Source organism: Aegilops tauschii, chromosome 5, assembly GCF_002575655.3.
Source record: "Aegilops tauschii subsp. strangulata cultivar AL8/78 chromosome 5, Aet v6.0, whole genome shotgun sequence".
Lineage (NCBI taxonomy): Eukaryota > Viridiplantae > Streptophyta > Magnoliopsida > Poales > Poaceae > Aegilops > Aegilops tauschii.
The window spans coordinates 326,111,086-326,127,695 of NC_053039.3; the positions used below are offsets into that span (position 1 = coordinate 326,111,086).

Consider the following 16,610-nt stretch of genomic DNA (forward strand, 5'->3'; position numbering starts at 1 on the left):
TCAAGGGGTCTCTGTTCTGGATCCTCCGCAAGCTCCGTCAGAGGGAGCCCCCGGAGACCCGTCTACTTCGGTTCTGCCTGCAGCCTGAAACGTTTAGCTTCACCCCGCACCCTCCGTGCCCTGCGCTTGACCACCAGAACTTTGCCATGAGTGAACTAGATGGTGAACTGTGCCTTGCTCAATATGAATCTTCACATCGGGTCGTGATCTGGATGACGAGCGATGGTGAGGATCCGAAATGGAACCGGCGATACGTCCTTGATGTGGAGCCATGCGTCACAATAGCTATTTCGCAGTCTGGACTTCTTTTGAAGAGAGTGAACCATATCATCTCACGGTACAACTTCCAGAATCAGAGCGTGGAGGATGTGGCTGGGTTGGAAGCTCTGGGGTACCATGGACCCGGGGCGCGTACTGTGGAGTACAAGGGAGCAAACTTGTTCTTCTTCGATATGATTCCGTACACAGAAAGTCTCATTCCCCTACACCATGCAAGATGAAGTGCGACACTGAATTTATGTAACAGTTATCTTGTGTATTATCCTCTTTTTTTTTCAAACATGTATGAATGGAAGTTGTATTTGAGCCACTGCGCACTAGTGGCAAATCCCTGACTGAATAAATGTTTGAGCGGCATATTACTTCTATTTACCTATGCTCATATTGATGTCCATTTAGAGTGGCAAAAGCAAAATGGACAAAAACCAGTGTGGCCAAAACAATAAATTTCCCATCACAAGTCACCTTGTAGATACTACAGGAGGTTATTATTAGCTCTGGGAGCATCGTATAAGATTGAAAAAGAAAACAAGAAAGACGTTACGGGGAAACCACAAATAATAAAATTAGTAGAACCAACCTCAACACAAGGAGTCCAAAAAACAAGCGATAATCTTGCTTATTAATATATAATATCATATTTGAGTAAAAAAATACATAGCCTCCTCTTCTTATAATCCAGTGGCCAGCTGGGTTTTGAATGCGCTGCAACTTCTTAAAAGTAGAAATCATGCCCACAAGACCCCTTGTGGATCGACCATGCTTCAAGCTCAAGTGACCAGTTTCTCTGCTACAGGTACATAATGCCACATGTGTCGCCATGCGTATTCTTGCCATCCAAAGATTACCATGAGGGGCCAAATTGTAAGCAACATTACCTTCGGCATCTCCGATCTTAGCATTACTGGCAATATTCCTACTCTACCACATACCACTATCATGAATTTGACAAGCTTCTCAACTAATGATGGCATGTAGAGGATTTCTAATGAAGAAAACACCACCATGACCATAATAGCAGTTCCAGAAATAACTGGGGTGATCATGATGTATATAGCCAATACGAAGGCCGTCCCCAAAGATAAGACTCCATTGAAAGATAACCATATGGATATATTGTAGTGCATGTAGCGCATGGGTATTTCAACTGTAGGTGTTCCTGCAAACACAAGGCTTAGGACGGCCAAAGACGAGCATATAAATGCCAGTGCATTCGCCATCAAGAATCCTTGGAATACTTTTTCGGTAGACAGAGTTGGTGTTCCTCCCTTAAGGTGGTCATCTGCTCTGTAACCCCCAGGTAAGGCGAAAGCAGCACCAAAAGCCATTGTTGTAATTAATACTAAGCCAAGGCCGAGAAATTGCGTTGAGTTTGATATTACCGCATCAATCTTAGCGTCAGATTGGGTACTAGGTCCCTTTTTCATGATATCTCGCCGACAGATATGAAGTGTAGCATCGGCAGATATGAGAGCTTGTTGTATCAAAATCCGCGAGTGCTGCAGATCAGAAAAAAAAAAGCAATATCAAGTTATCAACTTTCTATTTTTCTCTCTCTGAATCTAGGAAATAAGGTACTGAACGAAAGGAATGGACGTGGTTTACCAACAGGCAGTACAACCCGGTGGGAGTACTGCTAACTGAAATTTCTCGCGGGGTATGTTGCTTGTTGTTTGGTAGATTCAAATCTACTTCTTTGTTTGCGAAGAGACAAGTGAAACTCCACCAGTCCCCAACCTCCACAGCTAGATGTAGTGCAGTGTTTCCTTCATTATCTTGCTTGTTCATAATTGACGAAAACATGGGTGTCTGGCAGGCATACCGAACTATATCATATCTTTTCTTCATGACAGCAACATGGAGAAAAGTTCTTCCATGGGTGTCACGTAAGCTGGCGCAACCTGGGCACTTTAAAAGTAAGATGATGACAGATGAAAGTCTCCCCGCTAAAGCAGCGACATGTATGGGGAATGACCCTTGTTCGTCCGGTTGATATGCTGAATATGCATCCGCCTCCAATATTAGCATGGTAAGGTCCATTGGTGTTTCCACCACGTTCAGAAAACTTGTAATACTAGTTCCATTTATCACTGGCACGGCATATTGGGGAAGCATACCACGTGTCCCCGTTTCTAATGATACCGCAAAGTGTAGAGGTGTGTTTCCAAGTTGGTCTCGCTTTTTAGTAAGCTCCTTGTTCCAGTTCAGTAATAATTCTGTCATATCTGCAATTTGATCCTCTCTGTGTCAAACAGCGCTATAGGCAAAAATGCATGTGTAAAGGTACATTTGGAAATGTTTGATCATTGAGTAGAACTCTTTATTGTTATATGTAGAAGAATGACTTTGATAAATAAATATTTACCCTAGGTGTGAATAATTGCTATGCACTCAAGTGAAATTAATGCGTGTGTGAAAGAAAATCGCACACCCCTAAACTTGATCATTTTTTATGATCACAGCAGTGGCATAGAACAAACATGGCTATGCTTGATCATTTCGGTATGACGGAGGAATCTAATGCGCCAAGTTGGGAAGTGATTAAGGTACCTCTGCTTCGAAGAACTGCAGCATGAAGCGCATTCTGTCCATCTGGCCCGGAGTATGACAGCTTCTTGTCTCTCTCGTGGAGCTCCCGCGCAATTTCCTCATGTCGCAGAGAGACGGCGAGGAACAACGGCGAGGTTCCGTCGTCCGGGACGCGAGCGAGGAAGGGGTCCGCTGCCATTAGCTCAGCCACCGTGGGCATCTGACCGGCGCGTATCGCCTCGTGCAGGGCCGTCTCCCCGAGCCCGTTCTGCATCCTCACCAGCGTCTCCACCCTCCCGTCTTCGCCGGCGACCTCTTCCCCTCTCGCCAGCTCAACGAGGAGGGCGGCCATCGCGGCGTGGCCGGCCCTGGCGGCGCGGTGCAACGGCGTGCCGCCGCCGCCGTTGCGCGCGCCCAAGAGGTGCGGCGCCTTGTCGTAGACTGCCCTGGCTTTCTTCAGGTACCCGTAGGCTGCTACGATGTGGAGTGCGGAGTCCCCGTCTGGGGTGACCCCTTCCAGGAGCAAGGACGACGCCGGTGGGCGCGCGGGGCGGTCGACGTCGACGACGACCTCAATAGGCACGTCAGCCGCTCCTCCGTTCAGAAGGTTCGTCAGTTCGCTGCAGCTGCCATGGCATGCTGCCTCCAGCAGCTCGGGATGCATGCTAGGTGCGTTTGCCACAGCAGCCATGCTGCCGGTGTGTGTGTGTGTGTGTGTGTGTGTGTGTGTGTGTGTGTGTGTGTGTGTCACTGTCACCACAGTGACGACTCTAGGTAAGGAATTGCACAAAAGCAATCTAAATCAGGAGAGCATTCCTTTATGCTTGGCTTGCAAGGCCTTGTTTGCATCCGCCAACACTCAATGAATGGGCAGCAAAAAAAAATGAATGGGCAGCAAAAAAGTGGTTTATGCAGCCACTCAAAGTATCAGTCTGGCTCTGGTATGGTCATTCTGATTAATGAAAGAGCTTTGCTACACCTAGATAATTTATGACTGAGCTGGCCTGGCCTGATTGGATTGGTAGAAAAAAGGCCCAGAAAATGGTATCTGATCCAGTAACAATGCATACAGCTTCCTTTGCATGTTGTCTTCGTAACAATGGATGCTCTTTACCAAAAAGGCTTTCACCCCGCTTTATATAGACCATCTCCTCAAAATTATGCAGCTACGAGAAAACCAGCATTTGATGAACAATCACATGTCAAAGTCTGTTTCAATTAAAAAGAATCGTTCCAAAGCTCTAAAAAGGAGATGGTCAAGCAAGTTAATCACGTTAAGAAAGATGGTCGCAAGAGTGCTAATGCAGATTTGATTTTAAAAGATAAAGAGCCAAATTAAAGAATTGACATTGGTTACAAAAGGCAAAGAAGTGAAGCAATTGATTGTTGAACATCAAGATGCCAAAACTGAAGAAAATAAGTTGAGAGTGCATAGTGTCAGAAAGGAATTGTTATTGCTTGAAAAAGAATCACAGTCGAGGTGCCCACTCGGCTTATCAAATTGATGACATCAGCAGATGACGTGGCTTCACCAAAACGCAGGAAAAACCATGTAGTGGGGGCTCCTATTTAGATATAGAAGATGTCTATTCAAAGAGAAGATTCATATGATAAAACACATTATACATCAATACTAACAAATATGCAATAGTCGGCTTAAAAAAAGCAATGCACAGAGAAACAAGTAATCGAAAATATGCAGTAAAAAAATTATGGCATTCAATAGTTACTTAGTAAACCATGCAATAGATGAAGACATGTGGTACAACATGCAATATTAACATAATGAAACATATAGCAGACATATACCAGAAACACCAGACATGATATAAACCAGAGAGCAGCATGAGCAGGCCCTGGCTCCTCCTCCCTTTTCGGTGGTCAGGAGGACCGCGTCTCCTACGACGACGACGACCCATTCTTCGCCGAAGGGTGGGGCGGGAGGAGGGCTCGGGCAGGCGGCCCCTGCCATCCTCTCTCCCAGCGTACCCGTTGCTATGGGTCGCACTTGTCCGAGGAGTATGGGAGCCCGCAGCCGCCTACTCCGGTAACCTTGGTTGACCCTTCGCGGGTTTCAGCGCGAGGAGTTACTAGGGAGGAGGTCGTTGCTTTTGGCAGGATCCCGGACCCGGCCTCGACGGGGAGGCGGATGAGTGCTCGCATTCAGGAGCTTCCGGAGGTCGATGACATGCAGCAGAGGTGCGCTATGAGGGCGGCCAAGCTTCATGATGCTGAGATCTCTACTGGTATGTCCGTCAACATATCTAATTCTTTATTGCATTTTTCTAATGAGGAAATTATAAATAATGCAAACCAATTAGGAGTTTCACTAGGGGCTACTGATAGTGAGATTTCCAATTCGGTGAATGATTTGTTAGATTTGGAGGCGGAGCGTGCCTTAGAGACTATTCGTAATCTTGCCGCGGTTAAACCCATGAATGATAATGAGATTGATGCATTAGGGGTCAGAGTGCTCGATAATATGTGTGTGGATCTAGCACCCTCCAATCATGAGTCTGAGGACGATGATATGCCCATAGATAATGCAGTTGTTTGTACCGCTGAGCCCGGTTATGAGGATCGGGAGTCAGGACCTAGTAAACCAAAGCGCAAGTGGAAACGGAAAATTTATCCCGATTCTGCAGTTCGTAGGAGTGCTAGGATTCGGACTACTAAAAAATTTCATGATGAGTGATGAAAGGAATCTTTTGGAATAGCAGAGGTCTGAAAGACTTGGCTAAAAGAAGGTTTCTTGCTGAGGCATCTCTGGAGCATCGTTTAGATTTTATTGCTCTATCGGAAACTGGTAGAGACAACTTTGCGCCCCAGTTTCTTTCCTCTCTTGCGGGTGGTGTTGATTTTGATTGGCATTGCCTCCCTCCGCGAGGAAGAACGGGTGGTATCTTGCTGGGTGTGAGATGCGATTCGCTTGAAGTCCGTAGTGTAGTGATGGGCGACTTCGCGGTTAAGTTTCGAGTCAGGTCTAAGGTTGATGGTTTCAACTGGGCGTTGGTGGCGGTTTATGGTGCTGCACAGCCCGAGCTTAAACCGGAGTTTTTGGCGGATCTTGTTCGGATTTGTGGGTCCGAGCAGCTTCCAATCTTAGTTGGGGGTGATTTCAATATCATTAGGAGGAGAGAGGAGAAGAATAATGATAACTTTGACGGCAGGTGGTCGTTCATGTTCAATACTATTATTGAAAGCTTGGATCTGAGGGAGATAGAGCTTTCTGGTAGAAAGTTTACCTGGGCTAATTCTTTGCCCAACCCGACTTACGAAAAGCTTGATCGAGTTCTCGCGAGTGTGGAGTGGGAACAGAAGTTCCCGCTTGTGACGGTTCAAACTCTTTCGCGGGGTTTTTCCGATCACACACCCTTGTTCGTAGACTCAGGGGAGCCGAACCACGTGGGAAACAAAAACACCTTTTCTTTCGAGATGGCCTGGTTCGAACGCGAAGGGTTCTTGGACCTGATCGCTAGGGGATGGGCGAAGGGTGTAGGAGGTAGGACTGCGGTCGAGCGTTGGCAAAATAAGATTAGGAATTTGAGAAGCTTCCTACGGGGTTGGGCTAAGCACCTTAGTGGGGTGTATAAGATTGAGAAGGACAGGCTCCTCTCTCTTATACAGACCCTGGACATTAAGGCCGAATCCACGATTTTGATGCCTGCTGAGCTCCAGGTTAAAACTGAGGCAGAGAAGAGGTTGAAAGAACTTCTCCGCGAAGAAGAACTGAAGTGGGCTTTGCGGGCTAAGGTCCGCAAAGTGGTCCAAGGGGACGCGAATACTCAATTCTTTCATCTGATTGCTAATGGTAAGCACAGAAAGAAGAGAATATTCCAACTTGAACAAGATGAGGGCACTATTTTAGGACAAGATAACCTAAAAACTTATATAACCGAGTATTATAGGCAGTTATTTGGACCTCCGGAGGATAATTGTGTATCCCTCGATGAGTCCAGGACTGAGGATGTGCCTCAACTATCGGCTGCTGATAATGATATTCTGGTTGCCCCGTTCTCGGAGAAGGAGGTGTTTGATGCTATTGCACAGTTGAAAAATAATAAGGCTCCCGGACCGGATGGATTCCCGGTTGAGTTTTACAAGAAGTGCTGGCATATTATTAAGGGGGATTTGCTACCTATGTTTCATGATCTGTTCTCTGGACAGCTTCAATTATTTCACTTGAATTTTGAAACTATCACATTGCTTCCTAAGAAAACGGATGCTGTGAGAATTGAGCAGTTCAGGCCGATCTGCCTTCTCAATGTTAGTTTTAAAATCTTCACCAAGGTCGGGACTAATAGGCTCACACAGATTGCGCATTCTGTGGTGCATCAATCCCAAACTGCCTTCATGCCGGACAGAAACATCCTTGAAGGGGTGGTCGTCCTTCATGAAACGCTCCATGAAATCCATTCCAAGAAATTAGATGGTGTAATTTTTAAGGTGGATTTCGAGAAAGCGTACGATAAGGTTAAATGGCCATTTCTCCAACAGGCATTGCGTATGAAAGGTTTTGATGAAGCCTGGCGCCGCCAGGTTGAATCATTTACGCAAAAAGGGAGTGTGGGAATTAAAGTGAATGGCGATATTGGTCATTACTTCCAGACACATAAAGGCCTAAGACAAGGAGATCCGATGTCCCCTATCCTGTTTAACATTGTGGTTGATATGTTAGCCATCTTGATAGGAAGGGCTAAGGAGAATGGTCAAGTAGGTGGCTTGGTACCTCATCTGGTTGATGGAGGTGTATCCATCCTTCAGTACGCTGATGATACAATCATCTTTATGGAGCATGACTTGGCCAAGGCGAGAAATATGAAGCTGGTGTTATGCCTTTTCGAACAATTGACCGGGTTAAAGATTAACTTTCATAAGAGCGAGTTGTTCTGCTTTGGTAGAGCCAAAGACGAACAGGAGGCTTATAGGCAATTGTTTGGGTGCGACTTAGGGGATTTACCTTTCTCTTACCTAGGTATTCCAATCCACCATCGAAAGCTGACTAACAGAGAATGGAAGTGCATCGAAGACCGGTTTGAGAAGAAACTGAGTTGCTGGAAGGGCAAGCTCATGTCATACGGAGGCCGATTAATTCTGATTAATTCGGTGCTCACGAGTATGCCTATGTTTCTCTTATCGTTCTTTCAAGTCCTAGTTGGTGTTAGGAAAAGACTGGACTTTTATCGATCGCGTTTCTTTTGGCAAGGTGATGATCTAAAAAGAAAATACAGACTTGCAAAATGAGATATCATCTGTAGACCGAAAGACCAAGGGGGTCTTGGTATTGAAAATCTTGAAGTTAAGAACAGATGCCTTCTTAGCAAGTGGCTGTGGAAGCTTTCTTTTGAGACTGATGCCATGTGGGCCCAAATCCTTCGCAGCAAGTACCTACAGACAAAATCCTTGTCCCAGGTCACAGTCAGGCCAACTGACTCGCCTTTCTGGAAAGGACTGATGAAAGTCAAACAATCTCTGTTTAATAGGACAAAGGTTGTTATTGGCAACGGCGCTAGTACACGCTTCTGGGAGGATACTTGGCTCGGCGAGACACCCTTGGCCATTCAATATCCGTCTTTATATCGCATTGTTCAACGACGTGAGGTGTTCGTTGCTACGGTGTTTCAATCTATCCCCCTTAATATTCAGTTCAGACGGTCGTTAGTGGGCAATCGTTGGGAAGATTGGCTCCTTCTAGTTCGGAGACTAATGGATGTACAGCTTTCTCAACAACCCGATGAATTACGCTGGAAACTGACTAGGTCTGGAGTATTCACGGTTAAATCAATGTATATTGATGTAATTAATTCGAGCTCCATTCCTACCTCCAAGCATGTTTGGGCTGTCAAAGTTCCTTTGAAAATAAAAGTGTTTATGTGGTTTGTCCATAAACAGGTTATTTTAACCAAGGATAACTTGATTAAGCGTAATTGGACAGGACCTACGAGGTGTAGCTTCAGTGATCGAGACGAGACGATCAAACATCTCTTTCTTGATTGCCCGTTTGCCAGAGTCCTTTGGCGGACGGTTCACATTGCCTTTAATATTACTCCACCGAATTATGTCACTACGTTATTTGGGACATGGCTCACTGGGATTGAGCCTGACTTAGCGAGACATATTCGTGTTGGAGTTTGCGCTTTGTTGTGGACTATCTGGACTTGCAGAAATGATTTGGTTTTTAACAGAACATCACGTATTCACTTTTTGCAGGTTATTTTTCGAGCCATGGCCGTGATCCGTTCATGGTCGCTACTCACTCCGATGGAGGCCAGGGAGCATTTGGTTACTGGATCTATCCGCTGGGAGATGGTAGCTCGGGATATCTTCAACCGGTTTGGATGGCGGTCATGTAATAGGATAGGCAATTAGTTTACCTATCTATCTTTAGCCAGCCGGTTGTGGCGTCTTATCTTGGCTAGTTTGTGTTCTAGCCTCTTTAGCTCTGTGTGAGCTGTCTTTTTAGTACTTTTCAGTCGGAGATTTTGAAACCTTGTTGGAACCTTTTATTTAATTAATAAGATGGCCGTATGCATCACTCTGATGCAGAGGCCGGGGCGATCCCCCTTTTCGAAAAAAAAGATGAGCAGGCACGCTGGTGAATCATAGTTTCAGAAGAAGTCTGACCTTGCTCGACGAACAAGCCAAACTGGCGCACAAACCACCAAATGGTATTCTAGTCAAAGTAAACTAATATAGGGCTGGAGAAAATGGAATGAATGCAATGCGCTTGAAGAGGATACGAGTAAGCATCCAAACAAAACAGCCAAGGATAACCAGATGAAATGTATACAAGGAATAGTGCTCTAACTTTTGCACCAAAATAAATCATCAGATGGCGTACAAAGGCCTGACCACTTCCATTTGTAACTAGAACTACTAATATATGAACTTAGCATGCTCCAAAGATTCCAAGTTATCGGATGAACTTATCAGACTGCCGCAAAATTGTCTGAAGTCTAGACAAAAGTCATGTGAGAGGATTCCATTGCCGTTCTTGAATACTGCAGTGGAAAGGCAACACTGAGCCATTGCTAGTAGCACATGTTACATTCATAAATTAGGAAAAAGAGAAGGAAATCAGCTTACATGGAACATTCGGAAGGTCGGAGTATTCACTCAAAAAGAGCACCGTTTGGCATTTCGCTTAAAGAACCTATGATAACATAAAGGCTGAGGTTAGTGCAGGCCTGTAATCAGATAACAATCGGAAAAGCAAGTGTATGTCGTACCATAAGATGTGAGCCAATCCTGAGTACAGACAGTCTCCTCAACCCAGTGTTTACTAGACTGACAAATTGTTCGTCTTGCAGTCCTTATTGCTACACCGCATTCAGTACTGGCTGGTATTGCCAATATATCACGTGCCATCCGAGCGATTGTGGGGTAGGTCAGACTATGTTCCTTCCACCATTGTAGAACGGTTTGCTCAGCCGTACAGGGACCTGGCTCTTGCAAGTACTGATGAAGCTCTATCATTGGACGCGTGCTAAATGGATAGGTAATATGATGATAATATTGCATCAGCATATCATCTCCCTTCACAACAATGTTCCTGCTAGTTTTAGGCCCAGATGTGATGCTAGTGTCTTCCACCTGATCAGAATATTCATAGAAGAGGTTGATCAACATGTCATGCACTTCCTGAAAATAATCTTCTATATCCTTGTCCAATTCGTGCCTCAAGCAATAATTGTACAACTTCGGACGCAGACAAGACTTGATGCATTCCAGACGCTTTGAAGGATCCATGATCACAGGTAGACAGATATTTAAGCAATAGAGATTCCAGCATTCTGTAAATTTCTGTTGCATCTCTTTTAGCTCTTTCGAAACTGTTTTGTCCCCATAAAAACTATCCTCTGGATGTAGAGCTCGTTTTGCACCCCATAACTGGTCAAGGAGGTCGGCTGGGCAATGACAAGTGTTCATCTCATCCATGTATATATGCAACCTCTGCAATATCTTACAGATACGTTGCGCGTTGCTCCACTCTTCAGCTGAAGGTGCATATCCACAGTTCAGAAACCGTACGGCTGAAGGGATGTGGCCCTTTGTGTACTTGGAACACTTTGTTGACTTCTCCATGACTTTGTGCAGTTCATCCACCCCCACATGTATGACCTTATTAACTAGATGAGTTGGAGACCGTGCCACAAACAAGCTACGGTTTGCAGACATAGATGAGGTATGTTTTGCAGACATACACGAGCTCCGGTTTGCCAAGCGAAGGTTCCATTCTTGGAGACTGGCTTTGTGGACCTGCGAGGTTCAGTAGTAACTTCATCCGAAGCTTCATGATCATCATCATTAACTTCCTCCCCAGTCGGTGTAGGCACCACAGAAACATTTTCCCGCGCTGCGCTACTTTCCGGTTCGGAAGGAGTGACTATCACCTCATCAAGTTCCACTTTCCTCCCACTCAATTCTTTCGAGAGAAACTCCTTCTCTAGAAAGGACCCGTTCTTGGCAACGAAGATCTTGCCTTCGGATCTGAGGTAGAAGGTATACCCAATAGTTTCCTTAGGGTATCCTATGAAGACGCATTTCTCCGACTTGGGTTTGAGCTTTTCAGGTTGAAATTTCTTGACATAAGCATCGCATCCCCAAACTTTTAGAAACGACAGCTTAGGTTTCTTCCCAAACCATAATTCATACGGTGTCGTCTCAACGGATTTCGACGGAGCCCTATTTAAAGTGAATGCGGCAGTCTCTAGAGCATAGCCCCAAAATGAGAGCGGTAAATCGGTAAGAGACATCATAGATCGCACCATATCCAATAGAGTGCGATTACGACGTTCGGACACACCATTTCGCTGAGGTGTTCCAGGCGGCGTGAGTTGTGAAACGATTTCACATTTCCTTAAGTGTGCACCAAATTAGTGACTCAAATATTCTCCTCCACGATCTGACCGTAAGAACTTTATTTTTCTGTCACGTTGATTCTCAACCTCACTCTGAAATTCCTTGAACTTTTCAAAGGTTTCAGACTTGTGTTTCATTAGGTAGACATACCCATATCTACTTAAGTCATCAGTGAGAGTGAGAACATAACGATATCCTCCGCGAGCCTCAACACTCATTGGACCGCACACATCGGTATGTATGATTTCCAATAAGTTGGTTGCTCGCTCCATTGTTCCAGAGAACGGAGTCTTGGTCATCTTGCCCATGAGGCATGGTTCACACGTGTCAAATGATTCATAATCAAGAGACTCCAAAAGTCCATCTGCATGGAGCTTCTTCATACGCTTGACACCAATGTGACCAAGGCGGCAGTGCCACAAGTATGTGGGACTATCGTTATCAACTTTACATCTTTTGGTATTCACAGTATGAATATGTGTAACATCACGTTCGAGATTCATCAAGAATAAACCATTGACCAGCGGGGCATGACCATAAAACATATCTCTCAAATAAATAGAACAACCATTATTCTCAGATTTAAATGAGTAGCCATCTCGAATTAAACGAGATCCAGATACAATGTTCATGCTCAAAGCTGGCACTAAATAACAATTATTGAGGTTTAAAACTAATCCCGTAGGTAGATGCAGAGGTAGCGTGCCGACGGCGATCACATCGACCTTGGAACCATTCCCGACGCGCATCGTCACCTCGTCCTTCGCCAGTCTCCGTTTATTCCGTAGTTCCTGTTTTGAGTTACAAATATGAGCAACCGCACCGGTATCAAATACCCAGGAGCTACTACGAGTACTGGTAAGGTACACATCAATTACATGTATATCACATATACCTTTTGTGTTGCCGGCCTTCTTGTCCGCTAAGTATTTGGGGCAGTTCCGCTTCCAGTGACCACTTCCCTTGCAATAAAAGCACTCAGTCTCAGGCTTGGGTCCATTCTTTGACTTCTTCCCGGTAACTGGCTTACCGGGCGCGGCAACTCCCTTGCCGTCCTTCTTGAAGTTCTTCTTACCCTTGCCCTTCTTGAACTTAGTGGTTTTATTCACCATCAACACTTGATGTTCTTTTCTGATCTCCACCTCCGCTGATTTCAGCATTGAATATACCTCGGGAATGGTCTTTTCCATCCCCTGCATATTGAAGTTCATCACAAAGCTCTTGTAGCTTGGTGGAAGCGACTGAAGGATTCTGTCAATGACCGCGTCATCCGGGAGATTAACTCCCAGCTGAGACAAGCGGTTGTGTAACCCAGACATTCTGAGTATGTGCTCACTAACAGAACTATTCTCCTCCATTTTACAGCTGAAGAACTTGTCGGAGACTTCATATCTCTCGACCCGGGCATGAGCTTGGAAAACCATTTTCAGCTCCTCGAACATCTCATATGCTCCATGTTTCTCAAAACGCTTTTGGAGACCCGGTTCTAAGCTGTAAAGCATGCCGCACTGAACGAGGGAGTAATCATCAGCACGCTGCTGCCAAGCGTTCATAACGTCTTGGTTCTCTGGGATTGGTGCTTCACCTAGCGGTGCTTCTAAGACATAATCTTTCTTGGCTGCTATGAGGATGATCCTCAGGTTCCGGACCCAGTCCGGATAGTTGCTGCCATCATCTTTCAGCTTGGTTTTCTCTAGGAACGCGTTGAAATTGAGGACAACGTGGGCCATTTGATCTACAAGACATGGTGTAAAGATTTTAGACTAAGTTCATGATAATTAAGTTCATCTAATCAAATTACTCAATGAACTCCCACTCAGACAGACATCCCTCTAGTCATCTAAGTGAAACATGATCCGAGTTAACTAGGCCGTGTCCGATCATCACGTGAGACGGACTAGTCAAGATCGGTGAACATCTCCATGTTGATCGCATCTTCTATACGACTCATGCTCGACCTTTCGGTCCTCCGTGTTCCGAGGCCATGTCTGTACATGCTAGGCTCGTCAAGTCAACCTAAGTGTATTGCGTGTGTTCCGAGGCCATGTCTGTACATGCTAGGCTCGTCAACACCCGTTGTATTCGAACGTTAGAATCTATCACACCCGATCATCACGTGGTGCTTCGAAACAACGAACCTTCGCAACGGTGCACAGTTAGGGGGAACACTTTCTTGAAATTATCATAAGGGATCATCTTACTTACTACCGTCGTTCTAAGCAAATAAGATGCAAAAACATGATAAACATCACATGCAATCAAATAGTGACATGATATGGCCAATATCATTATGCTCCTTTGATCTCCATCTTCGGGGCACCATGATCATCTTCGTCACGGGCATGACACCATGATCTCCATCATCATGATCTCCATCATTGTGTCTTCATGAAGTCGTCACGCCAACGATTACTTCTACTTCTATGGCTAACGCGTTTAGCAACAAAGTAAAGTAATTTACATGGCGTTATTCAATGACATGCAGGTCATACAAAATAATAAAGACAACTCCCATGGCTCCTGCCGGTTGTCATACTCATCGACATGCAAGTCGTGATTCCTATTACAAGAATATGATCAATCTCATACATCACATATATCATTCATCACATCTTCTGGCCATATCACATCACATAGCACTTGCTGCAAAAACAAGTTAGACGTCCTCTAATTGTTGTTGCAAGTTTTTACGTGGCTTGTATAGGTTTCTAGCAAGAACGTTTCTTACCTACGTAAAACCACAACGTGATTTGCCAATTTCTATTTACCCTTCATAAGGACCCTTTTCATCGAGTCCGTTCCGACTAAAGTAGGAGAGACAGACACCCGCTAGCCACCTTATGCAACTAGTGCATGTCAGTCGGTGGAACCTGTCTCACGTAAGCGTACGTGTAAGGTCGGTCCGGGCCGCTTCATCCCACAATACCGCCGAAACAAGACAAGACTAGTAACGGCAAGAAGAATTGGCAACATCAACGCCCACAACTGCTTTGTGTTCTACTCGTGCATAGTAACTACGCATAAACCTGGCTCTTGATGCCACTGTTGGGGATCGTAGCAGAATTTTAAAATTTTCCTACGCTCACCAAGATCCATCTATGGAGTATACTAGCAACGAGGGGAAAGGAGTGCATCTACATACCCTTGTAGATCGCGAGCGGAAGCGTTCCAATGAACGTGTCTGCTTCTCAAGATATGTGTCTGCTTCTCCCATTCATCATCAATGTAATGAACACTCAAGCATAGGAACGCTGAGAACAGATCATAGTGCCACACATAAGCACTCAAGCAAACCCGACTGCGTAAACTTGCCAACTTCTCCTTCAGCTTGGTCTTTTCTTTGTCAAACAGTTCCCTGGAGTACCTGTACATGTCAACTTTGGCCGGCATCTTCACCATAGGATTCAAGCTAGCAACAAACTTACAGAATCTATCATGGATCTGTATCGATGGCGGGTACCCGTGGACAGAAAATATCCTGACAAGTTCCTCATGGGGCTCAATCTGACCAACCTTCAGATTCTTCTGATTCATGTTAGCGAGAATGTCCTGGTCAGGCACTGCAGGTTCCTCATGGGACTGATTCTTCCGATCTTTGTCAGTGGGAGTGTCACATGAAGCAAGATTCTTCTGCTCATGTGTCCCAAGCTCCCCGTGAGACAAATTCTGATCAACCTTCTGACTTTCCTCATTCGTATCGATGAGAATGTCAATCAGGACAGGAAACTTCTCCTGGGGCAATGCCTTTGCTGCGTCTGAGGATTTATGTTGGCCCGCCGACAAGAACGGGGGCTTGTGTTGCATTGGCCTCTTCTGGGCTCTGGGAGTGCACTTGGCCTGGTGCTTTCGCAGGTTGCCGGTGCCGCTGCTGAAGACCTGGTGGCAGTGCATGCACTCGGCCCGCGCGAGCTTCCCGTCGATGTAGATGGGCGTGAAGTCGTCCCACACCTTGGATCGGAGCCTTTTCAGCTTCAGACCCGAGAACACTGGGCCAGGGGCGCTGCCTGTGCTCTCCTCTTGTTCATCCATGGCATTGGAATTGTCAGGCTCTTCTTCCATGCCTACGCATCAAGAAAGGCAGAACCCATGAGTAACGGAGTCGCCTGAGTAAACTGTCCTAGCTTAATTGCACAGAAATGTTGCAAAGAGAATGTGACTCGCTGAACAGACAGACACAAACCAAATGCGGCGCAAGATTATTTTCCACGAGTGGGGCAACACTAATAGAATCGGTGCATATGGAGTGCAGGGGACTCGAACAGATCGGACTCATGAGGGAAGTAGACAGGTAACATCAGAACCGCAGGGCGACAGGCACTACTTACAGTATTACAGAGCACAGCAGCTACCAACGCCGTTCAAGCAGCAAACGGGAATAAACAGACATATTTGGAGAAGGCATGCTACAAAGACATGATATCTACTACGAGTACTTGCTTCAACCCGGATGCTGTAGCGTCTAGATACATCCATTTCCGAGACAAGTAATTCCGAACGGAGGGAGTAGAACATTACCATTTCACTAATGACTAATCTCTCCCCTTCCTTTCCGGCGCGGCCGGGACCGGGACCAGGACCATCACACTCCTCATCCAAACCAAACGGTTCATCGCAATTTTTCTCCAAGCGCATCGCATTCGACAGGAACGATCGAACGGAGAAACCAGAAGTACGATCCGACGAAGGGGGAAAAAAGCAAGTAGCGGTGCATTATCCAGCAAGAAAAGGGAAACTAAGAAGAGCGTACCGGTGCTCGCAATCCCAGGGTACGGGAGAGACTCCGCCGATCGGATACGACGCGACGGTATCGCTCCGCCGCGGCCTGCTTCTCCCTGGACCTCAGAATCCTAAACGAGACGAGGAGGGGGGCTGAGGGGAGGGTAATCGATTTTATTTTATTTTTGATCTATCTTGGTGGGCGGTGGCGGCAGAAACGAGAG

At 45.7% G+C, this 16,610-nt stretch overlaps 2 protein-coding genes and 1 long non-coding RNA gene across 3 annotated transcripts; all 3 read right to left on the reverse strand.

The window, feature by feature from the left end:
* Positions 1–357: 357 nt before the first annotated feature.
* On the reverse strand, positions 358–3,658 carry LOC109755377 (protein ACCELERATED CELL DEATH 6). The gene is made up of 3 exons (XM_020314290.4): positions 2,830–3,658; positions 1,885–2,504; positions 358–1,778 (listed from the first exon to the last, which is right to left on the reverse strand). Exons 1-3 carry the CDS (start codon positions 3,497–3,499, stop codon positions 1,050–1,052), a joined length of 2,019 nt encoding a protein of 672 aa, XP_020169879.1. The 5' UTR covers positions 3,500–3,658; the 3' UTR covers positions 358–1,049.
* Positions 3,659–9,511: 5,853 nt separating this feature from the next.
* On the reverse strand, positions 9,512–11,055 carry LOC109775762 (uncharacterized). The gene is made up of 3 exons (XR_012183672.1): positions 10,038–11,055; positions 9,895–9,961; positions 9,512–9,809 (listed from the first exon to the last, which is right to left on the reverse strand). It is a non-coding gene; the product is annotated as an uncharacterized lncRNA (long non-coding RNA).
* A 21-nt stretch (positions 11,056–11,076) lies between these two features.
* Positions 11,077–16,497, reverse strand: LOC141022818 (zinc finger BED domain-containing protein DAYSLEEPER-like). Its single transcript, XM_073499089.1, has 3 exons — positions 16,418–16,497; positions 14,813–15,731; positions 11,077–11,086 (listed from the first exon to the last, which is right to left on the reverse strand). Exons 2-3 carry the CDS (start codon positions 15,727–15,729, stop codon positions 11,077–11,079), a joined length of 927 nt encoding a protein of 308 aa, XP_073355190.1. The 5' UTR covers positions 15,730–15,731; positions 16,418–16,497.
* Positions 16,498–16,610: the final 113 nt, after the last annotated feature.